Source organism: Nerophis ophidion, linkage group LG25 (assembly GCF_033978795.1).
Source record: "Nerophis ophidion isolate RoL-2023_Sa linkage group LG25, RoL_Noph_v1.0, whole genome shotgun sequence".
NCBI classification, from domain to species: Eukaryota; Metazoa; Chordata; class Actinopteri; order Syngnathiformes; family Syngnathidae; genus Nerophis; species Nerophis ophidion.
In genome coordinates this window covers 22,727,849-22,741,306 of record NC_084635.1, presented here as the reverse complement: position 1 = coordinate 22,741,306, position 13,458 = coordinate 22,727,849, and the positions used below count along the sequence as shown (strand labels likewise).

The 13,458-nt window shown below is 40.4% G+C and overlaps 1 protein-coding gene across 2 annotated transcripts in view; it reads right to left on the bottom strand.

The window, feature by feature from the left end:
- Nucleotides 1-13,458, bottom strand: part of LOC133542945 (sodium/potassium/calcium exchanger 1-like) — a 54,439-nt gene that overhangs the window by 29,642 nt on the left and 11,339 nt on the right. For both annotated transcript variants that reach the window (XM_061887221.1, XM_061887222.1), the window contains exons 2-4: nucleotides 12,047-13,103; nucleotides 3,090-3,242; nucleotides 2,060-2,168 (exon numbers count right to left, since the gene is read on the bottom strand). In XM_061887221.1, coding sequence (XP_061743205.1) covers nucleotides 2,060-2,168; nucleotides 3,090-3,242; nucleotides 12,047-12,994 — 1,210 coding nt within the window. In that variant the 5' untranslated portion in view covers nucleotides 12,995-13,103. The remainder of the gene's footprint in view (nucleotides 1-2,059; nucleotides 2,169-3,089; nucleotides 3,243-12,046; nucleotides 13,104-13,458) is intronic.

Sequence of the window (13,458 nt, the reverse complement as noted above, 5' to 3'; positions counted from 1 at the left end):
TGACAATATCGCTAATACTTGGTTAATATTAAGGACAGGAAATGTAAATGGAGTATTGTTGGTGGTTTTTGGATGTTTTTAATGGGTTTATTGGGCGCAATAGACGCAATTTTGTCATGACTCCCATTAGTTCAGTTGTTGCTGGCTTTGCTAGCGTTTAAGCGAGAAAAAAATAATAAAAAGTTGTGTTCTTGTCTTACATAAGGACTGTGAATGATGGGGAAAATTCCCCCACAAAAGAGCAGTTTGCCTGCTCTATTCATTCCAAAACCAATTATTGTTCTGTTGGAACACCAAACGATGTCCAAGTTTCAACCTTGAATTTGTAGTAAAGTTGAAGAATGTGGACAAAGTCCTCCTCTTTTATAATTTCATCCACTTTGTACAAAAAACATTTCCATATGAGTTGGGAAATTGTGTTAGATGTAAATATAAACGGAATACAATGATTTGCAAATCATTTTCAACCCATACTCAGTTGAATGCACTACAAAGACAATATATTTGATGTTCAAACTCAGACTTTTTTTTTTTTTTTGCAAATAATAATTAACTTAGAATTTCATGGCTGCAACATGTGCCAAAGTAGTTGGGAAAGGGCATGTTCACCACTGTGTAACATCACCTTTTCTTTTAACAACACTCAATAAACATTTGGGAACTGAGGAAACTTATTGTTGAAGATTTGAAAGTGGAATTCTTTCCCATTCTTGTTTTATGTAGAACTTCAGTCGTTCAACAGTCCGGGGTCTCCGGTATCGTATTTTACGCTTCATAATGTGCCACACATTTTCGATGGGAGACAGGTCTGGACTGCAGGCAGGCCAGGAAAGTACCCACACTCTTTTACTACGAAGCCACGCTGTTGTAACATGTGCCTTGGCATTGTCTTGCTGAAATAAGCAGGGGTGTCTATGATAACGTTGCTTGGATAACAACATATGTTGCTCCAAAACCTGTATGGACCATTCAGCATTAATGGTGCCTTCACAGATGTGTAAGTTACCCATGCCTTGGGCACTAATACACCCCCATACCATCACAGATGCTGGCTTTAGAACTTTGCGCCTTTAACAATCCGGATGGTTATATTCCCCTTTGCTCTGGAGGACACCACGTCCACAGTTTCCAAATATAATTGGAAATGTGGACTCGTCAAACCACAGGACACTTTTCCACTTTGCATCAGTCCATCCTAGATAAGCTCAGGCCCAGCGAAGCGGGCGGCGTTTCTGGGTGCTGTTGATAACAGGGTTTGGCTTTGCATAGTAGAGTTTTAACTTGCACTTACAGATGTAGCGACCAACTGTAGCTACTGACAGTGGTTTTATGAAGTGTTCCTGAGCCCATGTGGTGATATCCTTTACACACTGATTTCGGTTTTTGATGCAGTACCGCCTGGGAGATCAAAGGTCTGTAATATCATCACTTACGTGCAGTGATTTCTCCAGATTCTCTGAACCTTTTGATGATTTTAAGGACCGTAGATGGTAAAATCCCTAAATTCCTTGCAATAGCTCGTTGAGAAATGTTATTCTAAAACTGTTCGACAATTTGCTTACAGAGTGGTGACCCTCGCCCCATCCTTGTTTGTGAATTACTGAGCATTTCATGGAAGCTGCCTTTACACCCAATCATGGCACCCACCCGTTCCCAATTAGCCGGCACACCTGTGGGATGTTCCAAATAAGTGTTTGATGAGCATTCCTCAACTTTATCAGTATTTATTGCCACCTTTCCCAACTTCTTTGTCACGTGTTGCTGGCATCAAATTCTAAAGTTAATGATTATTTGCAACAACAAAAAATGTTTATCAGTTTGAACATCAAATATGTTGTGTTTGTAGCATATTCAACTGAATATGGGTTGAAAATGATTTGCAAATCATTGTATTCCGTTTATATTAACATCTAACACAATTTCTCAACTCATATGGAAACGGGGTCTGTACTTCTTGTCATTATGGTCAAGTAACTCAATCTTTTATAAGAACGCATCTCAAAATATGTCACAGATAAATAAATTACCACAAGGATTACTACGAACCCTGTTACTGTACCTTCTCCCAGTGGGTCCAGTGTGTGGATCATCAGCTGGAAAATGGTGCTCCTTAATAATGTGTTGTGGAGGGAGGCAGCGCTCCCGCCTCGCTGCAGAACAGGACGTACCTGCATAAATGTGGACAAAAAAAATTAGGGATGTCGACTAATCGGTCGACCGATGGAATTATACCGGCATCCTATAGCTTTGTGGTGTGAAATTGCTTACAATTTGCAATACAACTGTAAAGTGCTGGTTATATGTGGGGTGAGTAAAGTGGCTTCCTTCAATACATCTAGTCACTTTCAGCCAGTGGGGACATTTTGGTCCAGATTGGCCCACAAGAAAACACCAATTTATAAACAATGTAACTCAAACCAAAATTAATTTTGACACATTTTAGAGTAATAATATTGTGGGAAAAAATTTCCAAAATGACTAAATATATAAAAAATATAATAAAATAAAACAAATGACTATCTAGTACTACTCAGCTATAAACAGTTAAAAGACAAGACACAAGACAACAAGGATGAGTCGAAAGACGAATAGAGAAAATATATTTCTAGCTGTTAGATAAAGTTGTTATCTGCAAAATGTTACACATTTAATGTGTATCGATCTCAGAAACAAATCACAACTACTGAAGAAAAAACACCAGTGAAGCATGAAGAAATAAATATCCAAATCGTGGGATTTCTAAGATTTCTATTATATGATTTTGGAAGGGATTACAAACAAAAACCAAGGTACCACTGTGCTACAATTGGAAAATATTACACTAGATTGAAAACAATGTATGTCACATTAGTTGGCTACTGTAAGAAGAAAAGTTCAACCAGGAAATTGGAGGGACTACAGATCAAAATAATCCTGATGATGAAGAACTTCAAACTAGAAACTCAATTAATTTAAATTATTTAAAAGTTTCATGTCTTTCTTATGTGATGGAATACATTGTACGGATGGAAAACCTTCTAAAATGAGAAACATATTTGATAAGAAACTTTCAATTCACTGATGCATAAAAAAAAAAAAGCTTTTTGTACCCTGAGTTTGTCTTTGTCCTCTTGTAGATCAGGTGGCTTGCTTGATGGAAGAGGGCTCTGAAGAAGCTCCGATTGATGCTTGGATTTATCTTCTTTATTTTTCTCAGCGAAGGCAGCGGGACGAGGTGGAGGCGAGGTTGTTGGGTCCCTCTCCTGTTAGGTCAGGGTCAGCTATGGTTTGTCATTTTCAAGCATTCACATTTCTAGCTGTGATCACGTCACGACAATACACTGTTTAGTACAAGAGGTTAGTTCCAAAATATAAAGGAATTGTGCATTTTGGGATAAAAGCATGAAATTTGGTACATTTATAGCCAAAGGCATTCTCAAAAGATTTGGATGTAGAGCCATCATGAATTTTCAACATGGCCCCCATGGCAGCCATCTTTCAAAATGTCCGCCAGCAACAACTGTTTTCTTATGAATGATGAATTTAATATGATATTTCAGACTTACTTACCATTCATACTACTTGGTAAATGTATTTTGGATAGTGGAACATTTTCATAGAAAATTCAAAATGGCCGCTAACTGGTTAGATATGGATGATCTCTATGTTTAATTATACATTTATCTTGATGCAGAATTTGAATTGGGAACTTTGGAATTTCTAAGAATCTTCTTTCTATCTCAAAATACTTATGTTAAGCAAGGGAAACCTAGGGTCTATCACAGGGAAGACTAGTCACACTCGCCTTCACAGACACAAAGGGCTGTGCACGGTAAGTGGGATTTTTGGCACTTACACTGCCCAACACAACCCTTCTTGCATTTGCATGAGACAATTTTATAACTTGACTGTCCTGCATCTGGTAGGCATGTCCAGAAGGGTTCATAGTCCCCCTCAGGTGACTTTGAGCAGCCCCATTCGCACGGTGAAGGTAGTTCTGGTGTTGACACCAGGACTGTACCCCACACGTGCTCTCCTTGGTATACAGCTCTCTTAACATGCTCTTCTAGGGCAGCCTTGGTAGGGGGGATTGTTTGCACATTGTGCCTCTTTGCAAATAACTTCTTCCTTGCCGTATTGATTTCTGTACATGTGCTGGTTCGGTCATAGACAAAGATAATAAACCTCTCAATTGTGGTGGCCATTACCTCCTGTGGTATGTCATCTGGGGCTGAAGACACATTCAACAGGGCATGTGTAAGTTCTGGAAGCACAGACCATACAGCCCATGCAGTCTTTTTCCCATGGCCAACAAAGCTTGACACAGTATCACAACCCGTCAATGCCTGGAACCCTGGTAGTGCACATGCTGTCTCGGGCCCGAGCTCTGCTGCAATTTCATGGGCTGCCAAATATCGAAAATTCTTACCAGTACCGAAAGCCAACCAAAGCTCATCCTCTGTTGTAGAGTCTGAGCCACTGCCACAGCCAGCACCACAACATCAGTATCAACTGTTTGAATCACAATTTTGTGGTCGCCATTTCTTGCTGCATGGGCTACGTGCAATAACATGCGACTATCCGCTTCCTCGTGCGTCCAAGGAGCAATCGATGTCCTATCTGGGAGAGGTGGCTTGCTAAGGACTTCCATGTCACTTGTGATGACAAGCTGTTTATCCTCATGCACAAACCATCTGAGCAAAGCCTCTGAGAGAATGGCAAACAACTCAGTCTTATTGCTGTCAACTCAAAGAAAGTTTTGCCAGTTCCTGGGAATGGCTGCATCACCTACCACATGTCTCTGAATTCCAGTGCCACACTTTGCTCTCGTAGCAGCTTTCAGAGAGTCAGACAAGTAGCGGTCCCACATCAGATCAAGCCTGGACACAGTTTTAAACTTTCTGGTCAGATATGGAATGAAGATCACATGGGCATAGTCATTGAAGGTTTTTACTGAACTTGGTTTCAGCATCTGGATGATGGCTGCCCCATCTACAATGGTGCAGGTAACCTTTGGACTGTCAGAGTATGCACTGTGAACTTGTTCCAGGCATGGAAGCAGATCACTCTTCACTCCCAGTCGGAGACCTCCCCCATCAGAAAGAGCTGGTGGACATGGTTGGTTCTCGTGTCGAAAGAACTTCTCTAGGTTTCCATCTCGGGTCTGGCAAGCAATGAATAACCTTGAAAAGAGCTCCATGTCCTGTTTGAGAGAGACCATTTTCGGTTTCGGTTTTGATACTCTCCTCATGGTTGAAGTACAAAACACCAGAAGCTTATTTCTTGGTATGGTGTTGTCCACTGTCTTTGTTCTCTCAACAAGGTGTTCTTTGGCGAAAGCTTCAAATTGGTGCTCTCCTATCTGCCTCACCTTTCTGACTACCTCAGCAGCTGAAGGTCCAGCAAGTTCCTTTGAGTGGAGAACAATCAGGTCCTTGCTTTCCTCTTCAAATGGATTTCCAAAGTGTTCCATTGCACTGACCAAATATTGTACATCTTTGATGAATGGGACCTTTTTTTTCATTGGGTAACATTTCAATTACAATAAAATAGATGATAGTGTACTTGAAATGATAGATTTAATTTCAGAAATATGGCTGCCATCTAGTTGTAGGTGACCAGTGGTCACCAAGTGTGACTATTGTGATCACCATTTCTGAGTTAGAGGGAAGCTTTTGGCCAATTGTAAAGTTTCCAAATTTGAATTCTGCACAAAGAAAAGGAAATAAAAAATAATACTGGTTTGACAGTCATAAAAGTGATGGCTGCAATCTTGAAGATGTCAGCCATCTTGAATATTTAATGACACATTTAGATTATCCAAAAGACATTTACCAAGTACTATGTATGGTAAATAAGTCTGAAACATCATATTATATCCATCATTCATAAGTGAACAGTTGTTACTGACAGCCATTTTGAAAGATGGCTCCCATGGGCGCCATTTTGAAAATTAATGGTGGCTCCACATCCAAATCTTTTGAGAATAACTTTGGCTATAAGTGTACCAAATTTCATGCTTTTATCACAAAATGCATGATCGTTCTGGTTACCAGCTGCACTAGTTGTCTCTAAATGTTAAATCAATTGACTTTTGAAGAAGAACGAGACAGTCTAACAAAATAATAATCTAGTATGCATTTAGATTGAGGTTAAAGTTACGTAAGAAAGTCTTTATTAAAATGTGCAGTTCAAGTTTTGTTAGAGACATAATATTTCCTCCAAGCAATCCTAATACATCCCTTCAAGCATCGACTTTGCTTACACAAACTGCACACTTCACTGAGTACACTAGAGCAGTGGTTCTCAACCTTTTTTCAGTGATGTACCCACTGTGAAAATTTGTTTTAATTCAAGTACCCCCTAATCAGACCAAACATTTTTGTTTGAAAAAAAGAGATGAAGTAAAATATAACACTATTGCATCAGTTTCTGATTTATTAAATTGTATAAAAGTGCAAAATATTGCTAATTTGTAGTGGTCTTTCTTGAACTATTTGGAAAAAAAGATAAAAAATAACAAAAAATTGTTGAAAAATAAACAAGTGATTCAATTATAAATAAAGATTTCTACACATAGAAGTAATCATCAACTTAAAGTGCCCTCTTTGGGGATTGTAATAGAGATTCATCTGGATTCATCAACTTAATTCTAAACATTTCTTCACAAAAAAAGAAATCTTTAACATCAATATTTATGGAACATGACCACAAAAAAATCTAGCTGTCAACACTGAATATTGCACTGTTGCATTTTTTTTCACAGTTTATGAACTCACATTAACATTTTGTTGAAGTATTATTCAATAAATATATTTATAAAAGGATTTTTGAATTGATATTTTTTAGAATATTTTTTAAAGATCTCACATACCCCATGGCATACCTTCAAGTACCCCCAGGGGTACGCGTACCCCCATTTAAGAACCACTGCACTAGAACAACATTTCTGCCCCTGCAAAGATAATTACCATAGAAATGCGTGGTCACAGACAACCACGTTATAATTCCACCAGGCATGCTCGTGTGCGCTGGCCCTCAATAAGCGCACGCATTTGAGGCCCCCGAGCTGAAATTAAGCATAGATTTTGACCATCCAATTACACATACATCCAAATATAACCTGCAATGCCAGCAACAAGCACAATTCAAATAAATGTTCTTTCTCACATTTATTCTCACACCCATTCTCCTAATTTCGGTGAACCACTTATGCTGGCGCATCGACATATAGGTGTTTCACTGTATGTATAAATTATGCAAGAAGAACTAAGAAGTGTGCATCTTGTTGCAGAGAAGTCTTTCTCAAACTGTTCTATGAAAAATGGATCGACTTATGTCGACATGTGTGGTAGGACTGTTAACTTAATCATTATCACAAAGTAGCGTAGAAAATAATCACTGTCTCGTTAAGCAGCATAAAAACATGCACACAGGGATTTCGTTTTCATTGAGAAATTAGCAAATGAAAGATTTTACTACAGCAACTAACAAAATACACATATTTCTTTTTTTGGGGGATTGTTTGCCACTGTAAAAAAGATGTTCACATGTATGAAAGCTTTGTTGTCATTGTAGTCAAGAAATACAATTAAATTACGACAGCAGCTTTGTTAGATGGGAGTATAACATATATGAAAACACAAGAATCTAAAGAAAAGTATGTGCAAATGGAGGAAAACCATTAATGGAAAACCATTCTCTTAATGTCTGCGGTCTAAGTCACATGTAACTGTGCGACAGTGCAAGCATTGGCTAGTTTTGGTTCCGTTAATGTCAGTGACTGCCTATAAATCTTGACGTTAGTCAGCCATTCCGTGGGTGTTCCATTGTACTCTGACTGGCTATTTTATTACATACACCGGGGCAACCAATTCAATGCAAAAATCTGTATAAAAAATTAAGCTATCAACCAAATAATAATGCTTCTGTCACAGCTCAAGTGCATGCCGCTGCGCATTCCTCAACATGCTCCGTTGAGCAAGCCGCTGCGCGCTTTTGCTCCAGCTGCGCAACTCAATCTACAATCAACACACCTGACGCTGATGAGGCTCCACTCTTAAGCCAGCGCAACCTGCATTCCAGTGACATAACGTAGCGACTTGTATCATACCGTAAGCCTTCACGTCTCTAGCTCCCTCTCCATGTGCATTATCGCTCTCCGTGTTTCTCCTCATCTGTGCTCATCGTGTCTTGTCCTGTGTCGTCATCCAGCAGCCCCTCGTCATTCCCTGGTTTCGAGCTGTGTGCCACGTTTTCCCGGATTCCCTCTGGTCTTCTTGCTGCCTTCCTAGATCTCGACCTTTCGCCTCGCACCTCACTCCAGCCACTCCAACACGCACCTTCAACATTGTACGGTAACACTCACCAGCAAGACGCATCACATAGTCACACCATACGTATTTTGATTTATTACGCACATCATTTTATTATATTAATAAATACGCCTAGGGCTAACAAACATCCCTGCCTCAGTGCCGTCTTTTTCTCTCCTGTACAATTTCAGCTTCATTAGTATGGAAGGAAATCTAAAAGGTCATATGTAAATACGTTGACAAGTACATATAAAGAGTAGAGCACATCTTGCAATGCAGTAACAATCTGTCCACTTCAGAAAACAAGCACATGCAATCTGTGAATGTGCTTCAGGCTAATTGCAGAATGTGCTGGTGGATACCTCAAATACAGAAACACTGCCATGAATATAAATGACAACACGTATTCTGGATGCAATACAACTACATTTCTGATCCAAACATAGCAATAATAACACATTATTCATTTAGGTTAGCGAGCCCAATGCTGGTATTTTTGTTTGCATCACTTTATTCCTGTCACAACACCTGGAGTCCTTTCTGCTCAGCATCAAAGGCCTTTGCACACAAACATCACCTGCTCACACTGTAACAGTGTTCCCCTCACGCTGGATGTGAACAGGTCTTACTTGTAGCTGTGTGCAGATGAAAGCACAGATAATATACTTTGTACATTGGCTCTTGTGGAAGCACTGTGAAAGCACTGACAATGCTGAAGGTTGCATGATTTTGTCAAGATTAATCACATATGTCTTAAAAGCAGCTTAACAATACCACCAGGGTGTCCAAACTTTTGACATATGGCCGCCAACTAATGAATCAAAGAAAGTCAAAATTTAAATTTTGATTCGTAGTACACTCATTTTATATAAAGCACTAAAAACAATCAAATATGTTAGCAATTGCTATGACTGGGAAAAGGGTCAATCAATCAATCAATGTTTATTTATATAGCCCCAAATCACAAATGTCTCAAAGGACTGCACAAATCATTACGACTACAACATCCTCGGAAGAACCCACAGGATTAAATAAGATTTTCTTCTTCCTACTCCTTTTCGAACATGTTGTAAATAGATATGAACATAAGTAGTTTTTAAATTATGTATCCGAGCGTCCACCCTGAGATTGGTAGGTCGTGAGTTCAAACCCCGGCCAAGTCATACCAAAGACTATAAAAATGGTACCCATTTCCTCCCTACTTGACACTCAGCATCAAGGGTTGGAATTGGGGATTAAATCACCAAAAATGATTCCCGGGCGCAGCCACTGCTGCTGCCCACTGCTCCCCTCACCTCCCAGGGGTATGATCAAGGGTGATGGGTCAAATGCAGAGAATAATTTCGCAACACCTAGTGTGTGTGTGTGACAATCGTTGGTGCTTTAACTTAACATTGTATCTGTTAACATGTTCGAAACAAATTAAACCATAACCATAGCCATACTAAGGAGTGGTGTAAATTTAACAGGAATATGTATATCATACAGTGTATTTGGTATTAACATTAACATTTCTAACCCTAGTGGTGTAATAGGACATGTTTCAGTGCTTGATTCCTTGCCAGGTTTGCATCGGGATGGACATCCGGTTTAAAAAGTGAGGTAAATCATCAAGCAACTGTCTCGCTGAAAAAGCTGATACATAAAACCTATGAAAATTTTAACTTAATATTACATTTCACCATTTTCCTTTTTTTTTTTTTTTATGTACGGTGCCGAAAATTATATTAGCTCCAGGGACGCATTTTGGGCACCTTTGGTGTAAGCCAGCGGTTCTCAAATGGGGGTGCGCGTACCACTGGGGGTACTTGAAGGTATGCCAAGGGGTACGTGAGATTTTTTTTTTAAATATTCTAAAAATAGCAACAATTCAAAAAATCCTTTATAAATATATTTATTGAATATTCAAGAAAATATGAATGTAAGTTCATAAACTGTGAAAAGAAATTAAACAATGTAATGTTCAGTGTTGACAGCTAGATTTTTTGTGGACATGTTCCATAAATATTGATGTTAAAGATGTATTTTTTTTGTGAAGAAATGTTTAGAATTAAGTTCATGAATCCAGATGGATCTCTATTACAATCCCCAAAGAGGGCACTTTAAGTTGATGATTACTTCTATGTGTAGAAATCTTTATTTATAATTGAATCACTTGTTTATTTTTCAACAAGTTTTTTAGTTATTTTCATATCTTTTTTTCCAAACAGAAATACCACTACAAATGAGCAATATTTTGCACTGTTATGCAATTTAATAAATCAGAAACTGATGACATAGTGCTGTATTTTACTTCTTTATCCCTTTTTTCAACCAAAAATGCTTTGCTCTGATTGGGGGGTACTTGAATTTAAAAAAATGTTCACAGGGGGTACATCACTGAAAAAAGGTTGAGAACCACTGGTCTAAGCTATACCATAGCTTTTTTTTTTAATTAAATTCAAGTAAATTGTAAGAATGATATACTAATTAAATTAAATTCTTAGCATTAAAATTAAACTGTAATTCTCAAAAATATTTTTCTATAGACAAATAATGAGACGCATGTTTAACTTTAGGAACCTCTGTGAAAAGAGAGTTTAGCATATTAAACAAACAATAAGCTGTTATGTTAGATTAAATTAATTTAGCAACATATATACAAGTACATTGAATAAATACTCGCTTTAACGTTTCAACTTTTTTTCTAGGGACATGCCGAACAATTGGCCACCGATCAGAATTAGACTAATTTCGTAAAAAAGCATGTTATTGGTCCTCGCCAATTAATGCCTTTCTTTGCCGATCCCCTCTGTTTGATTCTTCGCTGAAAAAATATCTGCCCCCTGACCAATAACTTGTGTCTAAAAATACCATCATGGTTCCTTTACAGGCCTATAGCAATCCGCGCAAATAGTAAGAATTAAATGCAAAGAACATTGTTGATTGGGATGAAAATCAACATCTTCATGGTCCATGGTTCTCGCCCGGGAAAGGGTGGAGTGCCATCTCCGGGTTGTACCTCGGAGATGGCAAGTACCTCGGAGTCTTGTTCTCGAGTGAGGGAAGAGTGGATCGTGAGATCGACAGGCAGATCGGTGCGGCGTCTTTAGTAATGTGGACGCTGTATCGATCTGTTGTGGTGAAGGAGCGGAGCCGGAAGGCAAAGCTCTCAATTTACCGGTCGATCTACGTTTCCATCCTCATCCATGGTCATGAGCTTTGGGTTATGACCGAAAGGACAAGATCACGGGTACAAGCGGCCGAAATTAGTTTCCTCCGGGTGGCTCGGCTTTCCCTTAGAGATAGGGTGAGAAGCTCTGCCTTCCGCGGGGAGCTCAAAGTAAATCCGCTGCGCCTCCACATGGAGAGGAGCCAGATGAGGTGGTTCGGGCATCTGGTCAGGATGCCACCCGAAGGAGGTGTTTAGGGCACACCCGACCGGTAGGAGGCCACGGGGAAGACCCAGGATACGTTGGGTAGACTATGTCTCCCGGCTGGCCTGGGAACGCCTCGGGATTCCCCGAGAAGGGCTGGACGAAGTGGCTGGGGAGAGGAAAGTCTTGGCTTCCCTGCTTAGGCTAAGTGGAAGAAAATGGATGGATGGATAATTTTAATGAGAAACGTTGTAGAATGATGTTGGACCCTGGGCTGCACCTTGGGACTCCTGTAATAAACGAATGATGGTGACTAATTGTCAACATCCCCCCAGGAATGGTTGCCTGTATCGCATACATGGATTTTAACTTTGATGCTCCCTCTCAGTGACTGACCTTAGGGTCCTGGGTGCTCCATGCTTGCACGATGCTCATGTGCTTGTTGAGCTGCGTCTTGACCACCTGCTCGATGTGACTGTTGAACTTCATGAAGCACACATAACTGACGTAGCCCAGCACCAGCATGGCGCTCTCCCACCACAGAATCATGTTGTCCAGGAAGAAGACGATAAGCATTATGAGGTCCAGGGTGTAGAAGGACACGTCCCGGAAGAGCGGCCACCATGTCAGGTGCAGCACTTCGCGGGAAAAGATGGCACACATGCCTATCACAAAGAGGATGTTGAAGACGGCCGAGCCTATGATGGTGCCGATGCCTACGTTGCTGTGAGAGACGAAGACGCCGATCAGTGACGTAAAAAGCTCCGGAGCCGAGCCGCCAGAAGCCATGAATGTGGCGCCGGCCACATCGTCGGAGATGTCCAGCTTGTTTGTGATGACCTCTAAGGCCGGAACGAAGAACTCATCGCAGACTATAGCGAGGGCCACAAACATGTAAATCATCCCGCTGGCGTGTAGCACCACCCAGCCTTGGCGTCGCTGCTCCACTGAGAAGATGTCCTCTGGGTATTCACCCTTTCTGTGAGGCGGCTGTGGTGGAGGACGTGGTGTGGGCGTGATGGTGGTGGGAGGAGGTTGTGGTTCAACGTAAATACACTGTTCGATATCCGTCCTGTTGACGATGATAACTACAGGGGTGGATGGGGTGCTTGCAGGCAACGTGACCTCTTCTTGCGTCACATTTCGTGCAATCGCCTCCCGAACCTTGACCTGTAAAACATCATCACCTTCTTTTTCTTCTACGTTTGTCTGGGTGGAAAGCTCCGACAGCCTGGCTCTCAGCATCAGTGAGTAGAAGAAGCACAGAAGCACGCCTATGATGAAAAAAAGGACACGGCTGCACCTGAGTCTCCTCTGAGGTGGATGAACATTTATCGTCCTCATGGTCCAAAAAGTAAATTATGTCCAACACATTGGACAAAGTGCCGCTAAGTGCTGAGAAGACACGCATGGAAGTGTCCAATATGGTTCATCCTATGGCGGATGCTGCTACCTGTGGTAAAAGAATTCAAAACATAAGATAAATACATCTGATTTTTAATAGGGTTGATACTGCTAACACCAGGCCAATATTGTAAATCCCAATACTCTTTACTTGTAAATTTTTAAGAAAAATAAATTACTTTTTTACTTTTGTGGCTATGCATAGAAGTGGCTGGTTGCATCAGCTTTGCTCTTTTAATGTATTTAATGTCCTTTGTGTTCTTTTATGTTTTCCTGTTACACACGTGTTTATGTGTGCTATGGCTATGAGTTTTTTTCCCCCCGTCCTCAGTCTGGATCCCCTCACAAGGGGCCTTACCAGTTTGTCACCTTTTTTATAAGGGCCGCCGGAAGTTGGCAGACTC